General features: G+C 29.0%; 2 protein-coding genes across 2 annotated transcripts; one reads left to right on the forward strand and one right to left on the reverse strand.

Moving 5' to 3' along the window:
- Positions 1-4,181: 4,181 nt before the first annotated feature.
- LOC114405883 lies at positions 4,182-5,952 on the reverse strand. The gene is made up of 2 exons (XM_028368398.1): positions 5,616-5,952; positions 4,182-5,231 (listed from the first exon to the last, which is right to left on the reverse strand). The coding sequence occupies exons 1-2, from the start codon at positions 5,673-5,675 to the stop codon at positions 4,593-4,595; spliced, it is 699 nt and encodes a 232-aa protein (XP_028224199.1). The 5' UTR covers positions 5,676-5,952; the 3' UTR covers positions 4,182-4,592.
- Positions 5,953-17,027: 11,075 nt separating this feature from the next.
- On the forward strand, positions 17,028-19,204 carry LOC114405884 (pentatricopeptide repeat-containing protein At2g45350, chloroplastic). Its single transcript, XM_028368399.1, has one exon. It carries the CDS (start codon positions 17,225-17,227, stop codon positions 19,091-19,093), a length of 1,869 nt encoding a protein of 622 aa, XP_028224200.1. The 5' UTR covers positions 17,028-17,224; the 3' UTR covers positions 19,094-19,204.
- The last annotated feature ends 2,773 nt before the right edge of the window (positions 19,205-21,977 follow it).

Genomic DNA, 21,977 nt, shown 5'->3' on the forward strand with positions numbered 1-21,977 from the left:
TAAAATGATATAAATTCACATATTTATATAATGATTTTATATAAATTTCTATTTTATTTTATGATAACATATTTTTTAAGGTATTCTAATTTTATTTTTCAATTAATTTAAATTCTTGTAATTTTTTTCTAGACATATTTTTTTATTAAATTTGTTATAATAAAATATTTTTACTATAATTTTATCGTGTTAATTAGTAATAGTGAAAATGAATTCTATAATATAAAATTATTAAAAAAACAAAATACATCATTTATCATTATTCCTGTAAAAAATAAAAATTATCATTATGAATTTCATAAAGTATAATGTTGAAATAAAAAAATATTATAAACGATATAATGATTAAAATAAAATAGTGTAATGTAAAAAAATGTAGGAGGAATGAGTGGAAAAAACAAATAAATAATAAGTCCATTTTTAACGGTAATAAGAAGATTTAATTCATATTATAAGGATAAAAAAGAAATAAAATATATAAAAAATTAGAAGTTAGAAATAAGCATGTAAAAAAACGTTAATTCAAGTAGTGTTTCAAAACAAGTTAAAAGTTACTAAACAAAACTTGTTTATCAACAATGAAATAAGTTTTTCAGTTAGTTAAAAAGTTTCACCAAAATAAGTTAGTAAAAAAAGTTACAAATCACCTGAAATGGCCTGGTGAAAGTATATACATATAGCTGAAAGCTAGCTTAATGAATCATAAGTATTGATACTATTATCTATTGAAATAGGTAAAAAAAAATATAAAATGACATAAAAAGACACATTTATGTTATATTTTTATATAAATTTTAATCTTATTTTATTGATAAAATATATTTTGGGGTATTTAAAATTTTAGTTTTAATTAATTTTAAACACTTATAATTTTTTATTTATAGATCAACTATTTTAATTATATTTTTTTCTTTCAATTATTATATTTTTAAAAAATATAAAATAAAATAAACTTATTATCTAAAATATAAATATCTTAAAGTATAATTTGGAATAATAAAATAAATATTGTAAGTAGTACAATGACAGAAATAATTAGTGTGATATAAAAATTACCAAAAAATAATAATAAAGTAAAATAAAATAAAACTATTATATGTTATTATCAATATCTTAAATAATATAAAGATAAAAATGGGAAGACAGACCCTATCTTATATAAAAAAAGGGTTAAAAAATAAAACATTACCTTATATAGAAAGTATTAAAAAGAAAATCTTATAAATGTTCGAGAAAAAAAGAAAATAAAAATAAAAAGTTAACTAACATTTTAATTATTTTACCAAAATTAACGTCAAAAAAATTAAGAAATTATTAAAAAAATTATTTAATAATCAAATAAATTTTTTAATTAAAAAAATTAAAAACTAACTGAGATATGTTGTTAAACATATTAATAAGAAAGTGTAAATCTAATACAAAAAAAATATGATTTTATTGATAAAAAATACAAATGAATCATGTTTTTATGGTATATTTTTTGGTGTACTTTTAAGATGGAAACACCAATGAAAATGATATATTTGAAATAATAGAAATAGGAATGAGAATAATAGCAGCTTGTGGGCTTTTTGCTCGCAATGGGTCGAGGAAGATCCAGTACAAGGGGGACATGCTAGGTGCACCCAGCAACATTGCTGGTGCACCCAGCAATTAGGTGAATGGGCAAAATTGCCCTTGCGTTAAAAAAAATAATTTCTTATTCCGGAAGAAGGTTCTTCCGGAAATCTTCCAGAAGAAGGTTCTTCCGGAAAGTTTTCAGAAGAAGTTTCTTCCGGTAGAACAATTTATTCTTCCGGATGAACAATTTGTTCTACCGGAAGAACCTTCTTCTGAAAAATTTCCGAAAGAAGGTTCTTCCGGATGAACAATTTATTCTACCGAAAGAACCTTCTTCTGGTAGCTTCTCCGGAAGAAGGTTTTTCCGGTAAAACAAATTGTTCATCCGGAAGAACCTTCTTCCGGAGAAGTTACCGGAAGAACTTCTTCCGATAACTTCTCCAGAAAAAGGTTCTTCTGATAAAATAAATTGTTCTACCGGAGGAACCTTCTTCCGAAAGAAGGAATTATTTTTTTAATACAAGGGTAATTTTGTCCATTCACCTAATTGCTGGGTGCACCAGCAATGTTACTGGGTGCACCTAGCATGTCCCATTACAAGGTCATACTAGTGGGCTTACACTTTAGTCAAAGTTGGGCTTTTCTTGACCCAGCCTCATTATTTAAGTATTTATATGAAGGTATTTTTCGTATTTTTCTCTATATATTAATAATCGATCAGTAATTATGACTATACGTAGATCAATATCAAAGTTCGAAATTAGATATATTTGAAAGTCAGAACGTACAAGAAACATTTGCTCAAATCAAAATCTCGGTTTGTTCAAGTAAATCACTTAGAGCTTTTTTATATATATCATTTTCTATTTTATAGGGAAATGATATGTCTTAATTTAAATTAATTATATATAATGTATATAGATATAGATATTTTTTTAGTATTTTACTCAATAACGCGCAATTAAAAGATTTATTTATGATATAAGAATTGGTATTTAAAGTTAATCGTTATATGTGTTAATGGTCTGAAAATATGTGTGTTTGGTTTTAGTCCCTCTAAAAAAAATTATCTAGGTGAATACTCAATTTTATTTGGATGCATTTTTATCATTTAAAAAATGTATTTTGAATATTTTTAAAATAAAAAAATAGACAGGATAGGATAGGATAAAACACGACAGTTATGAAGTAGAGTACTCAGTCAAAGGATTACTTAGTAAAGAAAATTAAAGCAACAAGATCACATAATGCATGAGAGGAGATCATGAAATAGTAGAACATAGCTTATGCAAAGTTACAAAATTTAAACTTTCAAGCAAGAACTGGGCAAAGTTTTCTTCAACAGGTTTCGTTTATGAGAGCTATGAGCCTATATCGATCATCAATTGAATTAAGTGAATTAAAGGAAATTAACGGGATAAAAATAGATTTGGAAATGCAATTTTTCTTATACTTGTGCAATTAATATTAAATCTAGACAAAATTATGGTGAGTAGATTGAGAAAGTAAACTATATTAATAATTATAACCAGCATCCAAGAAATACTACTAATAATAATTATTCCGAGTTAAGGGCAACTTTTCTTTTGAAGTTAAGGGCAACCTAATTGCTTAGAGATCCAGTAAAAAAACAAAAATCCATAGAGATCTTAAATAAATAAATTGCTTATATAAATAAATTTTAAATCATTTAGGGTGTGTTTGGACGGAGGAATGTAAAATTCTGAGAAATTTTAAATTCTAAGAATTTTAAATATTATAATTGAAATTCTTTTATTTTCAAAATTTTGTGTTTGGATAAAAAAAGTTAAAATTATGAGAGTAAAAAAAAATGAATGAAAAAAAAGAAAAAATATGATTGGTGTGCTAGTTACATGTGTTCCTCTACGTTCTCAGGCCCGATCGATGTTCTATAATCCCAGACGGTGTTTCTTGAAGAAGATTGTAAGAAGAGAATTTCAATTTTTCACTTTTTAAAAAGAAATTAAAATTTCAAATTTTTAGTTGTTTAAAATTATGTTTTAAAATTCTAAAATTTTAAATTATTAAAAAACATATCCAAATGTCATCAAAACTTTGAGAATGTAAAGTAAAATGTTCTGAAATAAGATCGGTGAAAGGCGTAATCTTGGAGTATAAATTACAAATTACCATTCCAACATGGTGAGTAACATACAACTATTGAGGTCAACAAAAGTTTCTTGTACCTCCTAACCTCCGAATGATCGATCTTAATTAATTTACATAAAGTCGCAATTAATTCTCAAATGCTATTTTGCAGAGAGAGAGAGAAAAAAAAATGTGAAAATATGCCCTTCCTTTTATAAACAATGAAATACAAAGACTTGGTCAAAGAAAAGCATTACTTCGGCTACAATACAAACCCGTATGAATATGACACTATGGATCTTCCCTTAACCCATAGAGAGATGTCGCCTCCGTACCCTTTTTAATTGAGCAAACCAGCTAGATTTATGCATCAAATTAATTTCCAAAACACAAAAAGAAGAAATTAAAAACAAACGAAGTCAAGCTTCTGCGAAACTACAAATAACTTAAAAATAATAAAAAAAAAAAACTGCGCAAGCATTAATAAACTAACAAGCATAACTCTGCAAAACTTATAATTTACATCATTTCATAAAAACTAATCTTCCTTAGCCATCAATCCCAGATATAATAATATAAGCTGAAACCGTCATATGTAAGAACACTATTTTTTTTTTTTAACAAGCAATTTGGCAGCTTGAATTTCTATATCCTCAAAAGTCCCAAACCCAGTTATATGAATTTGATCATCATCTTTGACTCATTAATAATACAACTTAGCCATTCAAGTCATTCAAACTACACCCATTAGAGTAAACGACATATAGCATATTTAGCAACACGTTCAGAATAAAAGAAAAAAAAAATATCGCGTTTGAGATGTGAAAAAAGCTATAACTAATAACTTCTGAAAATCACTTTCAAAATGTGGAAAATCACATCCGAAACGTGAAACCAGACTAATAAATTTATTTTATCTTCTTCTAATGGGATGATGAGTCTCTGAAAAGGTGTTCTTCTCCTGATTGTTGATCTATGTGTTTGATCCAACGGCTAGGACGAGTCTTTGAAGTTGTTGCTGGTGGTGGTGGTGGTGCCGGTGATACACCACTTCTACTACTCCCTATGTATGCAATATCCAAACCCTTCCCAACAGGAAGGAAAACTGACCTAACTATACGGACACCTTTTTGTAGCACCATGTTCCATCTGAAGCCGCCACAAAAGTTTCTCTGCCATGCATTCTTGCATGCCAAAACCGCTCCTTTTGGACCCACCTTAGCCACCCTCAGAACCCTAGCGAACTCCTTCCTTTTGCAATCGACCACCAGAAAGTCTAGCCCCGCCAGCCGCGCCACCGCAGCCTCCGCCTCCCCAGCCACCACCTCCGGCGGCGGCGACACCCCCATCTCGGCTAAGGCCGTTATGTACTGCATCTTCGACCGTTCATCAGGGACTATGCACACGTGTCTTGCACCCGTGTTGCGAGCTGCAACTGCTAGGCCTACGCTTGCAGCTATGGGACCACCGTAGGACCATGATTCTACTATGAATTTCGTGTTCCATCCTGCAGCCATGGCTGATAGCAACTCTGGTACCCCGGTTTCCTTGAATTTCTCACACTGCAATACAAAACAAAGAAAGAAAAAAGAAAAAAAAAAGAGTCAAATTCATCATACCCAAAATTCAACTAGGTTTGGTATTTATTAATTTCGAATCGTCTTTAATGAAAACTAGCATAATTAATCAAATTTATACATCTATTAATTTTGCATAACCGTACATACACAAGAAAGAAAGTAGAGCTAAGAAGCAATTTACATAATAAACAAACAACGACACCAAAAACAACAACATAGCCTTATCTGAGTCGGTCACTGAGTTTGCTACATGAATCACACGACGTCATTGAGTTTGGTTAAAGACCAGAGTTTCAGAGATAATAAAGAAAGAAGGAAAGAAAATAAAGAAAGAAACTATGTGATTGATTTGATAAGGGTGCTTACTGATTTAACCGTATCTATGTAAGCTTGTAAGGCTGATTCGGGAGACCAAACGAGCTTCATGGTGTGTATGTATGTACTTATGTGAGTGTATGTATCTTCTTTCTTTGTGGTTCTTTATCTTCTTGATCACTTTCTGGGTCTTGGTTTAATTTGGATATCGTGTCAAGGAGATTGAATTGATCAAAGAAAAAGAAAGAGAGAGGTACACTTTTGACGTACGGGGTAGTGTTAGGTATACAAGAGTTGATAAAATGGTGTGCTGATGAAGGATATATATGAAGGGAGAGAAAGAAGGATCGAGACAGAGGCGTCAGATATGTGAGGGCGTTGACATTTGGATCGTGCAATTTGAACGTGTAGATTGAACCTATAGAAATAAATAATCTATATATACATGCAATAAATTTTGTATGGTTCCTTTTATAATATGCTTTTAATTGTTAATTTATTTTGCTTCAAATTTTCCTTTTCCACCTCAGCTTACCTTAAATACAAGAAGGAAAATGATATTAACTGTGAAATATTATTCTACACATTCATAACAATCTAATGTGCCATTCACCGCTTGGGGGTAGTTTTCATTGGTGTGAGTAGTTTTCGTACTAAAATTAGCATCATTGATATAAGAATTGTTGCATGGTGTATTAAAATATGTTGATAAGAATACTATTACTCTGATTAAATTAGCTGGAAATGATAAACCCAATAGCTATCCGCTGCTGATTAAAATTTCGTCTTATCCATATATATTTCTTTACACACTTTGCTTTTATTCCGTTTACTATATGCATTGTGCAGACGTCACAGTATACATTAAAATAAAATGGTTTTTTTCGAGTGGCTTAATTTCTTGCTCTCTCTCTTTTTTTTAAATATAGTTATGAATATATATTTTTCTTTCATTTTAAATATTTTGTCCAAATTTAAAACTTTTTTATGTTGTGTTTCACACCTCGGTCCAACCTCTCATGAGGATAAAGAACCCTCCTATAGCTAATTAATGTACTTATACTTATCCCCTTGGAAAAATGTACTTATACTTATCCCCTTGTTATAGATAGTCAACGACCCTCTTACATTGATAAGGAAATGTCCATATCATCTCAAATATATATTGTCAAGAAATAGGGGGAAAGAAAGCACCCATATATATTATACAAAGAATAAAATATGTTATCTCATATTCCTTAGCTCTAGACCCAAACTTGAACTAATTTGAATGAGAGAGTGTTTGTAGGTAACACTCATCGTTGTGCTAAAATCAAGGGTACGTTATGTTTTGAGCAAGACCGGCCGCAAGAAGCACTTGATTGCCACATCTAGGTTGGTAAGATATAACTTGAAATTAAACAAAATATATTTAAAATTTTACATTCAATAATAAATATTTAACATATATTTCTCTAATGAATAACGCATTACTCGCTCTATTATTCTTTAACATTTTTTTTTCAAAAGTTGTGGTTTAATGATTGATGAAGTTATTAAATCATGTTAGTTATAAACAAAATAAATTTATTTGATCAAATTATCATTCTTGAAGTTTGACAAAACTATTTTAATTCTTCCTTATTAATATATACTCCGTGATTTTGTTATTTGGTGGTTTAGTGTTATTGATTTCATACCTTAATTAATGACCTTTGTATTTTGTATAAGTGGAAGTATATATATATATATATATATATATATATATATATATATATATATATATATATATATATATATATATATATATATATATCAATATGAATGTTAGAGTCCTTGGATATATACTTCCACTGATCCAAAATACAACAGTGATCTTAGAGAACCAACACACTCCCCTAAAGCCAATACCTTATATGGTCACTTTCTCTTAGATTTGTAAAAATCACTTTTGAATTGCATTATTTTGTAAATTCTGTTTTTTAAAGCTTCTATACCAATATATTTGCTTCCCAAGTGGTGGTTGATTAATTAGGGTCTTTAAGGCTCGCCACCCAAGTTTTATTCATAGGAAGTCTTTTGTAATTTTTTATATATTAAAGGAATCTTTGTAATTAGTGCTGCTTGGTGTTGACTTAGGGAAGGGAGAAGGCTGTGTAGATGAACATTTGAAGAAGAAGGAACTTTATTGCAAGAACAAATTAAATCAAGGTAGCAATGCAAGTCAACAAGCAACCACTAGTCAAGGGCTGCCAAAGAAAGAACTTCCAGGTTGAAGAAAGCAACTGCTAAGGGTTAAGTTCTCACTTTTCAGCGCCAAGCATTTTATGGGTGATGTGATGGACACACGCATTGGGTCCAGGCTATATACAAGGTAAATTTAAGGGGTGATGGAACTCGAATTTATGGGGGAAATACAAGGTACTTGAATTGGGATCACAATTTTTTACTAGTGATAAACGTAAATCCCATAAAGAGAAAAGAATATAAAAAAATATAAAAAATATAAGATAGACAATAAAATAATAATGATAATAATGCATAAATGATTTTTTTTTAAACATTTCATTAATATTTCTCATTTTTTTTCATTTCTCCCTTCTTATCACCTTATAAATCTTATTACACTTTTTTTTTCTTTTTAGGTGTTAGATAATACATTGAATACCTACCAAATATTTTCCAAAACAAAAAAAGTATCCGTATTCATTCTATTGGAATTTTACACCCACTGTCCACCCAATATATGGGGTTAACTTAACTATACCTAAGTCAGTGAGATGAATTTATTTTATAATAATAATAATAGTAATAACAAATGTTAAGATGAAATAAAATGTTTAGTTGAATAAAGCATAAAAGTATTTAGTGAGCTGAAAAAGGATCAAAAGTGTAAAAGAGAAACTAGCTAATAAAGAAAAAATTTGACAATGAATGAAAAAACACAGGGAGGGAGTAGCAGGTTCAAATATTTGCAAAAACAAGTAAAGATCTAAAAAAGAAATACATAAAAGATAATCAATTATTATTGACAAACACTCACTTTCTTTTTCATCTTTTTCTATTTAATTTTCTTTTTATTTTTCACTTTTTCCCCATCATATAATTTATCAAATTTATTATTTTGCTTTTCTAAATTGCTTAATATATAGTAGTTAGAAAGAAACTTTGCATAAAAGCATCAAATAGTAAATGAATTCTAAGGTGGAAAAGTGACTCAAGTCTCCCATCATGGGAAAGTAATTTTCTTCTATTAGATTTCTTCACTGCTAGATCTATGGCTAAAAATGATTTGTTTTTCTTTTTTTTTTCCCCTTATTTTTCTTCTCTTTCCTTATTAACGCCTCATTTATAACACGTTTATCTAGAAAAATATAATGAAGAATGATTCAAAAATAACTAAGTGTTGGAAGAAGCTTTAAAGGCATTGAAGATCTTTTCGATTCTAAGACTAAACACATTTTCGAAGGGAGCAAATTTAAGTAACCAAACCAAAAATGCAATCGAAATCAATCTTGGCAATTACTTATTAAAAAACTTGGTCGAAATGGTTGTTTGAAGACACTTACATGCAGTTATCAGATTGAAGGCTTTCAAAAACAGGTGTCCAAATTGTAGATATTGAATTAGGAATCATTGTACATGTGTCAAGATAATGTGGTTTAACCGTTAGAAGAGTATATAGGAAATCTATAAATAAGAGATTATGTAACCATTTCAGTTAATTGGTTTGAAATAGGCATGTGTGTGCACGCACACATATAGATAACACAATCACGTCTCATACATTGAAATATCTACCTATTTCTTGAAAAATTGTATGTTTTTACTCAACTTTTATATTAATGCAATTGTTTTTTTGATGTCTAATTCTACTTTTTCGATGACTCCTACTTTGTCTATGACTTTCTTTTTCCTATGACCCTTTATCCTATCTTGTCCCATTCTTGTATTTTTAACTTGTTCAATTTATCTTTCTACAACTGATTCTTCTTTTGATTACTCTTTCTTTCTTTAATATTGTATTGAACTTGTTTTTAGAAATGCTTAATTGGATACATTTCTTAGAAAAATTACATGTTGCATGCAAATTTTTTTCTTCTCAAAAGATGCAAAATTGTTACCTATCTTCAAAGTTGTTATTGGAACTTGTATATCAATACTTTTTTTTTTGTTAAGATTATCGCAATATTCAAATAATTATATATTTTTTAATTTGAAACAAGAGAAGTCGTTAGTTTGAATAAAAAGAATTCATATCCCTAAATGTAATATTGTGATTCTAAACTTTAAAACACTTCCTTTATTAATTTAAAATCATTGTGAGAAATTATGTTATAAGTTCTTTTTGTAAGTCCTCAAAATTTATTTTCAAATTTCCACCATCAACAGTTTGATGGGTGAAGAAAAAAAACGTAAAATTGTGTTTCTTAAATTAGAGAAATAAAATTTATTGTTCTTTCTTTTTTAATTTTTCAACTAGATAAAAAATAACATTATTCATATTTTCGATCTTAATTTTCTTTAAGACACTATGAAAGATAACACTATCACTTAGCTGACACCTGAGATGATACATGCATAGCATTCCATCATCTCTTTTATTAGTGACTTGTTAATTAATTGAAGAATTAATATATGATCAATTTTAATTTTTGAGAAATTAAATTGATAGAAAAATATTCAAAAGAAATTAAATGAAAATAAAACATTAGCAAGCGACCAAAATGTGGTTTTCGACCTTTTTTTTAATTAAATTTGGTGCCAATATATATATATATATATATATATATATCCTTGTTAAGAGGCATGGTTAAGAGTATGCTTTTAATCATTAGGTCAATTCATACAAAATTGAAAGAAAGAAGAACAAAAAGGTATATACCAAAAGGAGTGAGACAGCATAAATAAAAAACCAGGCTTGTTCGCTACATGCAAGATCAGAAGAAACCAAAGTAACTAAATTATAATTTAACAACTTGCGAAAGGTGACACATCATACGGTCACAATCATCTACAAATATCAATTTTAAAATATTATTCTTTCAGTTTCCTAACTTTCCTCTATTGATTAATGTATGGTAGACAGTGAAAGGTAAGAAATACATCTGTTATAGAAAATCTTATTAACACAAAAACACACCAAAATTATTATCTTTAAATTAAAATAAATCTAAATTTCACGATCACGAAAACCGTCTCTAAGAAAATTATATTAATTAGTAACATATATATAATACTCCTACTAACTATTTATGATGGAACATATTTGCATAACTTTGTCTTGAGGGTGGCAGCTCCGACTGGGTTTGGGCAACTAATAGGAGTTGAAAATAAGTGTTAGAGAATTTATAATAAATCATGAATTTTTTGTTAATCAGTTGAGTTATATTATTTTATGTTATTTATTTATTTATTTTGAACAAGTAAGTGACTAAAATGCACGAGAATACTCTGTTGTATAGCACCAACGACAACGCGAAGAAAAAACTTGATACATGACAGTTATATACAAAGTCTGCTTGTTTTTAAGTTTCAATATTCTACACCTAATGAAGGATTTTATTATTTTATGTACATATATTAATGATTTAGCAGCCAAAGTAATCATACAATTCTTTTCGTATATATGTTTCATCACTTAACTTAATTTGAAGTTTGATCAAATCAACACTCGAGGATTTGATTTTCCATATTTAATGTTATCCTGACGATACTCCATACATTAATTAAGAGGACAAAATGATGTATTTATCATTGCGTTTAATTTTGATTATTTGATACATTATTAGTATAAAAATTGAGTAAAAAATGTATCCATTGATAGTGTAAATTGTTGGAATAATTTCAGCAGACAATAGACGTGTTTTTAAATTCATATATATAAGCATGCCTGCATATTTCATACATTATTCTTTTAAATAAAACTACGTGATTGACAAGCATTTGATTATATTTATGTTATTGTCCACTTTTCATAAAATTTGATATAAACAATAAGTAATAAATATAATTCTGTAGTTTGATTGATAAAGTTATCAATGTCCTAAAAGTGAGTACGTATGTGTGTAGTTTTAATACTAGCTATTCATTTTAATTATACAGTTAAATTTTAATCTTCGCATGCTCTTATCATATCTGTATCGTAACATTGATACACTTCATATGTATGGATGATATAACTTAAAAACTATTATATTTTAATAATTTTTTAAATTAAATTTATATATATCATTAGCTTTATATATAACATGAATTTCATTTATTCAACAATTATAATTATTTATTCTTTAATTTTTTGAGTTAATTAAATTCTATCAAAATTAAATAAATTAATAATCAAATGATTCAAGATGTTTACATTTCCTATATATATATATATATATATATATATATATATATATATATATATATATAAATCAATTTTGATGTATATAGATGAGCTTACAAATTTGATTTGTTACTATTTTAATACACCAATTATCCAACTCGAATCAAGTAGAATTAGTATGAACAATAGAATCGATCTAAGGATAAAACAATTAAAACTTATACTTTAAACGTCCCATCAATAAAAAATATTTATTATTGATTTTTATAAAATAAAAATTGTTACATATTTTGATAAAAAGACTCAATATATAAGACTCTCTTTTAAAATAATTTTTTTAGGTCTCTCTACCGTTAGATGGATCCTCATGAATGATAATTTTTTAAAAAAATATATAGCACACTTACATAACTAATACTTAAAACCTTTTTCTTCAGAACAAAATTAAGTAACTCAAAACATTTGTTAAACTAAAACAATTTCACGATTAATCCATATGCTCGAAGATAAATTCGTATTTTAGACTCTACTTTACTCATTGAATTTTTTATTTTTAGTTAACTACACAAAAATTTATAATCTAATGATATCAGCTGGAGGGTTAGCAAGTTGTGGAGCTTGTTAGACAATTTGACGCAAATTGTTAGCAATTTTGCACATTTTCATTAATTAAGTATATGCTCCAGAAGTAAACAAGCAATGCCATAGAAATAGACCAGCGAATGATGACAGTATGACTAACACCCTAGTGTAGCTTCTTTTGTCCTTTTTTGTGTATCTTAAATAATTGATGTGAACATTAACTATGTTAAACTAACGATGATTCCATCGTTTTCTATTAAGTCAAAACGACTTATCTCCCTTTTTTATTTTTTTATTTATTTTTCCTTTCTTGTCTCAAAGGATGTCTCGTAATAATCCAAGCTACTTGCAGCTAAAAACAAAACTAAACTTCAAACTTGGGCTAATACTTATTCAAAAATATAAAACTAAAAGAAAAACAAAGTAAATGCCATGTATTGTTTTTGACAAGAGAAAAAAAGGAAGAAGAAGACATGTGATTGTTAATTTTGTATTTTGAAAAGTCAAATCTTTTTGGTTATAACATAATAATATTTAATTACAAATCATTATATATAATAAATTTATTAATTTTTATAAAATTAGTTCAAAAGTTGTATCAACAGTGATTTATGTTCGATGATAATTATTTAGACGGTCATTATATCATCTTTAAACTCTTTTTTAATAACTAATTTTAAAGTATGAATAGTTTAAATTTATGAAAAAATAAAAAAATTAAAATATTAAACAATGACAAAGACAAGTGTAATTAACTAATGAAATTGAGAGGTTTTAAAATATTAAAACAATGACAAAGACAAGTATCTTAAAAAGAAGAAAATACAATATGAGATATTGTCATTCTTAAAAGTAATAATTTTATTTTATTTCTCTATTATTATATATAAGTGTTTGAGAGAGAGGAATAGGAAATGTTAATAGCTAATATGGGGGTAGGTCGTACCAATCGTACACCTTTAATAATCGAATAATAATATCCTAAAATCAAGTGGTTGTCAAAATTAGATTTCTTATTATCATCTTGACTTTAAGGGTTTTTTTTCTTCTTTTTACTGCAACTTGACTTAAGGTTTGTATGAGACTTAATTTCAAATTAAAAGTGAGCTTATGTAAAAAAGAAAAAGAAAAAGTGAGCCTTGTATTCTAAGAAATAATGTTTATACTACTTTATTTACATTAATCTTCATGAAAAAGATCAAACAAATTAATGAAGAGCAGAAGAAAATCCACGGACACTAAGAAGAAATATTGTAGCAAGAAATCAAAGTATTATAAAATAGAGTAGAGAAAACTTTATTTATGGTGTATAGATATGATCATATGAAACAACTTTAATTGTGGCCGATCGTTAGAGAAGTTGAAGAGAGAGAGGGGGCCAGAGAAGGGTTATCAATTAGTGAGAAGGAGAGGTTCAATTTAGCAGCAATGGAGTACTGTGCTAGCAAGGGGTAGAAGAGAAAAGGCATACTTACAATTCAGTGATGAATCCAGAAATTTTCTTTAAGAGAACAAAATAATGGTCTATAACATATTTAGGGATGGAAAATATTATAACTTTTACAAGATAAATAATCTCATGATAACAAAAGTTAAAATATTTAAGTTTCTATAAATTTTAAATAAAATTGGTAAAATTTATACTGATATTTTCTCTTTTCTCTTTTTATAATTATTTACGTTCTTTTTTAAGAAAATAATTTTATGAGGACAACATTTATTTTTCATGTGACATAAACAATAATTATTTAATATATTTATTTTAAAAAATTACTTAGTGGGTGAGACAATTGTCCTCATAATTAACTATATATGTAGATCTGTCGGCATGCAAAAGAAGAGGAAGATGATGAACAAGAAAATAAAATAATTGTTAATTGGGAAACAAAAGAAAAAATAAGAAGTTTTTTTTTTTTTTTAACTGTTGATGTAAATGTATACAAACCTAATAGTCTAAAAAAAGCATTTCTATTGTGGAAGATATGTGAAGCGCTCTTTCATGCTTATTAGAATCCTAGATGAAAACATAATCTCACTTCTTAACTGGCAAAAACTTGTCTTACCATACATATAGACAAAAAAATATCTAGTATATGATCGGATTCACCCAAATTCTCTATTTTGAATATTGTTATTAATACATTATCAAGACTAATAATAAATAAACAAAATTTATTACAGACCTAAAATAACATTATTAATTTATCAGAAACTAAAATAAAATATAAAAAAACATAATTTTTTTTATTTTATTAGAAATTCAAAAAAAAAATCATTAGATACCCAAAATAAAATTCATTAATTTATAAAAAATCTAAAACACATTTTTCCCTTATATTTAATAGCCCTTCCACCTCCCTCCCACATCCCCATCCACAAAATTAGGTATGCTATATGGATAAATATGTTTTTGTCCTCTCAAAATACATTAAAAGTTAGATTTAGTCTTTATAAAAATTAATATGATTTTAGTCCTTTTATAAAAAAAGTGCAGTTTTGAATTTTTATAGAAATTAAAACTATGTTTTCAAAATATTTTAAAAAACAAAAAACATATTTTATCCAAAGTTAAATTTGTTTGGGGTGTATTACGTTTTCCAAATTTTAAGTATTTATATATATATATATATATTGAAATATAGAAAATGCGATATTTTCACAACGACTTTGATTCATCAGCTACTTCTTTTGGTTTAAACTTAAAAGTACCTTTTTATTTATTTGGTATTTCTTTATGTTTTAATTAATTCCTAGTGTCTTTTTTACTATTCTTCTGATTTAAAATTTTTACGTCATTGAAAAGTAGCATTATTTTTTCTTACTTTGTGTTTTGACTGTTTTCTCTATGTTTTAAATTTCTTATTAAAGGAATACAAAAGGGACAATGAAAGGAACACGAAACCATAACAGGAGATTTAAGTCCTTCACAGTGAGCTGAGCTTCATGTAATAATAAGTCTATTTTAACTAAACTTTAACAGTATAGTTTGGTTTCAATATTACAGATATGAAACAATTGACCTTGTATCCAACAATTCTGGTCAACGTACATCTAAATCTAAATCAAAATATTAAAAGTTCTATGAAATAAATGCATGAAATTAAGTAATGGATGAATCTGGTCCCCTCAAGAAATACAAATTCATTCATGCCATTCAGCTTATAAAAAGTCTACTATTATGATGTTCGCAGCCACAAAACGTAGTTTAGCATCCCTAAATTAGAGTCTAAAGTTTATGTTTCAGCAATTAATGTTATGGGCCAATAGTGTAGAAATAAGACAAGCAAAATAAATTGCTATTCAACATTGAATAACCCTTTGGACATTGCAAATGTTAATGATGCTAGTGGTACTAAACAATGTCTAAGAATACACAAACATAATTTATGATGAAGTGAATTTATTTGCAATTAGAAAGTAAACGACATTTATTAAGACACAAAATTCAAAAGGACATATTACTCCTTGTGAACGAATAAAGATATTCATGTATCTGCAATAATCTTTCTCTAAGTACTGTACTAATTGCTAGTACAAAGCACGAAGTATCTGCATCTAGGAATACTACAATTATCGAGAGTTTGGCCAAATTCAATGGACTAATCAATTGTGTTCTTAAAGGCTTGATCAAGCACTAATGTAAAAATATCTTGGCAAAAATTATCTGCCATTGCAAACAAACAATTAACATTTCAAGCAAAATTAGAAAGAAAAATGCCAAAAATCAGAAAATAGATAAGCCCTCCTGGAAGACAAGGCTTAGAAAATTTTACCAATCATGACACTAGCACTCTTATATATCAACACATTAATACTTATTATTTCTCTTTTTATCACATTAAATCACTTATCATATTTTTACTTTTTTAATTCTCTTCTTCTCCCTCTTTCTCATTCTATGTATCAAATTGCAACACACCACACAAGTGCCATAAATTATTTTCCTTTTTATAAAGCAGCATAGAACCGCAACTAAACCAATAAGAAGTTGGTCAAAGTTAGTAAGAATAGACCCTATATCTCAAAGTGAGTTGAAATTTGGATATAAGAATTTTATTGCTAAATAATATGTAAATATCTTTATAAATATTTTTTAAATCCTGCCACTTGTCATGACTTTAGAGTCTAAACAAATTTACTTAAATTTTTATTATTTTAAAGAAAGACCAAAAAGTACAAGAACATAGACTAAAAATAAATATTTATTTTGATTTTTGAAAAAATGGAAAATTTAATTCAATCTCCAAATATGTAAAAATGTCATAAATTAATTATGTGTTAAATTTGTAAGATCATTTTATCATTAAATTATAATGTTCAAAGATTATATAATAAGATATATTTTTTTAAAATTAATTTGACATTAAATTATAAATTTTAAAAGTCAATTTGTCATTCTATTATCTAGATGACTAATCTATCGCATTTTTTTTTATATATTTACAAAATTTAATAAATTTGAAATTTTCATTTTAGAAACCCATTTATCACTTTGTCACTTGCACTTTTAGTGACCACTATGGATATTTACCAAAAACAAAACAAAAAGAGAAAGAAACAGAAAAGATTAAACATCCCATTCCCTCTTCCTTGGGAACAAAGATAACCTTATCCAAATGGGAGGCAATGAACCACCCTTGATGGATGAAACCAGAGGACTAATGCAACACCATTCCTTAACCAAATTCGATGACTCAAAACATCAAGCTTTACACTTAACAGCTACAACTTTTGTTACCAAAAAACAACCTCAAAGTTTGAGCCATTGATGCTTGTGTGTGCCACTAGTTGCTCATCACACCAGCCATGGGCTTCACCCATTCCCACACTCACCACACTCCCAAAATGCACAACCGCAGAACACGTGAACCAGCTCCACGCACGCATGATCACAACCGGGTTCCTCAAAAACCCTTCCCTCACCGCAAAACTCGTTCTTTCTTGCATTTCCTCACCCCGTGAGCCTCTAGTCGAGTTCGCTCGCTACGTTTTCTTCAAGCACCACGCTTTTCGCGATTTCCGTGATGACCCTTTTCTCTGGAACGCTCTGCTCAGGTCCCACTCTCACGGGTGTGACCCCAGAGGGGCCATAGTTCTGCTCTGCTTGATGATCGAAAATGGGGTGCGTGTGGATGGGTACTCGTTTTCGTTGGTTCTGAAGGCTTGTGCTAGAGTGGGTTTGGTTAGGGAGGGAATGCAGGTTTATGGGTTGTTGTGGAAGATGAATTTTGGGTCTGATGTGTTTTTGCAGAATTGTTTGATTGGGTTGTTTGTGAGATGCGGGTGTGTTGAGCTTGCGCGCCAGTTGTTTGACAGAATGGCTGACCGGGATGTTGTTTCGTATAACTCTATGATTGATGGGTATGTGAAGTGTGGGGCGGTGGAGAGGGCGCGTGAGTTGTTTGATAGTATGGAGGAGAGGAATTTGATTACTTGGAATTCAATGATTGGAGGGTATGTGAGGTGGGAAGAGGGGGTGGAGTTTGCTTGGAGTTTGTTTGTTAAAATGCCGGAGAAGGACTTGGTTTCGTGGAACACGATGATTGACGGTTGTGTGAAAAATGGGAGGATGGAGGATGCTCGGGTGTTGTTTGATGAGATGCCGGAGAGGGATTCGGTCAGCTGGGTTACCATGATAGATGGTTATGTGAAATTGGGTGATGTTCTTGCTGCGAGGCGATTGTTTGATGAAATGCCGAGCAGAGATGTTATTTCTTGTAATTCGATGATGGCAGGCTATGTTCAAAATGGTTGTTGCATTGAGGCTTTGAAAATATTTTATGATATGAAAAGGGCAACAAATGTGGTGCCTGATGATACTACGTTGTTGATTGTAATCACAGCGTTTGCCCAATTAGGACACGTTGAAGATGGAGTTGTGATACATCATTATTTGATGGACAAGGGGTACTCTCTGAATGGTAAGCTTGGTGTTGCTCTAATTGACATGTATTCGAAGTGCGGCAGCATTGATAACGCTATCTCAGTGTTTGAGAATGTCGAACAAAAATGTGTTGATCATTGGAATGCTATGATCGGTGGTTTAGCTATTCATGGAATGGGTTTAATGGCTTTCGATTTTCTCATGGAGATGGGAAGGCTTTCTGTTATTCCTGATGATATCACATTCATTGGAGTGTTGAGTGCTTGTAGGCATGCTGGCATGTTGAAGGAAGGACTGATATGTTTTGAGCTCATGCAAAAAGTATACAATCTGGAACCTAAAGTGCAGCACTATGGATGCATGGTGGACATGCTTAGTCGCGCAGGGCACATTGAAGAAGCCAAGAAACTCATTGAGGAGATGCCTGTTGAACCCAATGATGTGATTTGGAAGACCTTACTCAGTGCTTGCCAAAATTATGAAAACTTCTCTATAGGAGAGCCTATAGCTCAGCAATTGACTCAGCTATATTCATGCAGTCCAAGTTCCTATGTGCTCCTGTCTAATATTTATGCCAGTTTGGGCATGTGGGACAATGTAAAGAGGGTTAGGACAGAAATGAAAGAAAGGCAATTAAAGAAAATTCCAGGTTGTAGTTGGATTGAACTGGGGGGAATTGTTCACCAGTTCTCTGTACAAGATAGGACACACCCTCAGGTTACTGAGATTTATTCTTTGTTAAGTAGCTTGTAAATTCCTATTTCGAAGCTGATCTATTATGTGATATTGTTTGAGTTGGGAAGTCGTGCAATGTGTATGAAAAGTGTAAAAATAGTTGTATTAATTTTCTTTTCTTTTCTTTTATCCCTGTTAACAAATTTAGCATGTCCATACTTCTTATGGTTAATCTCCCATCTAAATACAAAGAAAATGCAGAGAAATGTTAGTAATAATGTAATATATATTCGGTCATGTAAAAAAGTTGTTATAGTGCAAGCAAGTAGCAACCACTAATAACCATGCACGATCATATCCTGGTGAAGGTGTCTTAACATGTAGTGCTGATGCAGCAATTTTCCAAGACCAAGGTCTGTTCGGATATGGCTTATGCATCCAAAATAGTCATGGTGCTTCTGATTTGGCAAAAACTGCAAGCTGAAGCTCTTGCATTGGCTGAAGCTCTTTATTGATAAAGGAGCTGAATTATCAACATGTTATAATAGAGCTGGACAGCTAGCACGTGGTTGATAGTGTTCATAGCAACAATTTCAATCTGTCTGAATTTGGAGTCGTGTTGCAGAATTGTATACATATTCTTTCTCAAGCCCCTGTGAACTGTCCTAAAAAAATAGTCTAACAAATGAAAGCAGAAAATCAAGATAGGGAGAACTAATAGCAATAGCAACTAGGGATGGCAACAAGTTGGGTCGGAGATGAGTTTGACTCTTCCATTCTTCATCCCTAGAAAAATCAGGATAGCTAAGGATTCAGTATAAAAGATACAGATTTAAAATTTTAATACTCATTCTGATTTTTGTTGGATTTTATCGGATTTAAGAATACTCGTGGGTAATAAGCTATATATATATATATATATATATTTATAATTTTAATTTTAATTTACTTATATTTTTAAAATAAATTATTATATTAAGTTATTAATTATATTTTAATTTAAAAATATGTAAAAAATAATGATTATAAAAAATTAAAGATAAAGAATTAAGAATTAAACTGTATTTTTAGTTAAATGTATAATTTTAAGTTTTTTTTTATAGAATTATGATTATTTTTATTATTTAACTATTAAAGTAATTAATTTATATTTTTAAAAATTATAACAATAAAATCTTTATTATATATCATGTATATATGTTGTGACAAAAAACATTATAATGGTAGCATATATGGGTATAGTTAGAGGTTATGTTTGATTAGACGAAATGAAAGTTGAAAAAATTAACTGGTAGCTAAAAATTGAAAGCTAGAATGTAAAAAAATTAGCTTATTAAATTATAGATGTTTAATAAAACTATCTGTTGAAGTAACGGAAAAGAGTAAAATGACATAAAAGTAATAAAATCATGATTTATTTTAAAAAAGTAATCAATAAATTTGATAAATATACTAAGGATAGAAAAGGGAAGAAAAAGAAAAAAAAAATCAAAAGTTAGTGTTTTAAAAAACATGAGAAGCTACTAAGAAACTATTACAAAACTTGTTTATCGAGCATTTAAACAAGCTTTTACGCTAATAATAGAGTTACAATAAATTAACTGAAATGTGTTGTTGAACATAATCTCTTATACATACTCATCCCTTTTTAACATTTTTGGGATAGTATTCATACCCATACTTGGTCAAAGCTAATATTTTCTGTTAAAGTTGGGATAGGTTCAAGGCGATACTGAAAAATTTGGATTTATTTGACATCCCTAATAATGGCAAATAATACAAAACAAACAAAATTTATGGAAATTTAATTTGTAGTAACCTGCTTATATGAGCCTGTGGCAACCAAAAAATGCTTCTCAGATCTATTTGTTTGTAAATTGTACAGAAAATGCATATATAATCAAATTTTAGTGAGCTAAAAACTTGTGTTTTAATATAAATAAGATTAATTAATTTTGTACTAGTCTTATTTGCTACGTATAGAGTGGATTTAACAAAACCTATTTTGGAGTTGATGTCAGAATCAATTTTGATAGCTATCCATGCTTCATGATTGACATAAGTTGAAATAGAGAAACAATACTATTGTTTAATAATTTTCTTTTCTTCAAAAATTTGGAGTACACGTGATGAAACAAACCTTTTTGACTATAGATTATAAAATAAATCTTTTCAAAATTTACCCTATTATTTCATTCTTTATTACCAATGTAAACATAGCCTCAGATTTCAAGAACTAAACTGTTGTAAAATCCGTCTCTAATATTGCTTTGTTTAAACCAAAAAAATTGCTTAGATGACAAACGGTATTTCAAACGTTCTCACTCAGACATCGATCGCAACATCGATATTGTACATTATGCTTCCAAATTCCAAAAGCTAAAGTTTACTTTCACAGTCAACTCAGTAGCGACAACTTGATCAACTTTTGGTTTCCATGACTATAACCCAGAAATCTCTTAAGTTAACCCTGAAAGATAGTGATTTTCCATTCCCATGACCAACGACTTTTGCAGGAAATATCAGCATAACAGTTTGATGATGCAGGAACCGAGCACCTTCCCTTAACATGGCCCACTGATTAGTTTTCTTTCAACACAGCTACATTAGATTCAAACTCGAGACCGCGGGTTAAATTGAAACAATCTGTACTAATTGATCTACGTGCTCAATAATCAAGTTAGAGATTTCATATGTAGGACTCATGTCAGTCTGACATATTAGCAACCTTTGTATAAAACCTGAACACAAACCCAAAAAATAATTTATGAATTCATAATTAGATTTGATTAACTTTTGTTTGTTTTTGTTTTTGTTTTTTGGATGCACTTTTAATAGAATGTCTCGTGTAATGACACTAATATATCTGAATACCAGAATTATTTTCACATATATTTAGTTATTCATATCAATGCTTTAGCAGCCAAAAAAATTATTATACGTTTGGAAAAGCTTGTAATTT

This window comes from Glycine soja, chromosome 3 (assembly GCF_004193775.1).
Source record: "Glycine soja cultivar W05 chromosome 3, ASM419377v2, whole genome shotgun sequence".
NCBI classification, from domain to species: Eukaryota; Viridiplantae; Streptophyta; class Magnoliopsida; order Fabales; family Fabaceae; genus Glycine; species Glycine soja.

Excerpts from the sequence above, each read along its gene's own strand:
- LOC114405883 (XM_028368398.1), bottom strand. The coding sequence starts at position 5,675 with ATGAAGCTCGTTTGGTCTCCCGAATCAGCCTTACAAGCTTACATAGAT. Across the intron at positions 5,232-5,615 it reads ACATAGATACGGTTAAATCA|TGTGAGAAATTCAAGGAAAC; the intron begins GTAAGCACCCTT and ends TTTGTATTGCAG.
- LOC114405884 (XM_028368399.1), top strand. The coding sequence starts at position 17,225 with ATGCTTGTGTGTGCCACTAGTTGCTCATCACACCAGCCATGGGCTTCA.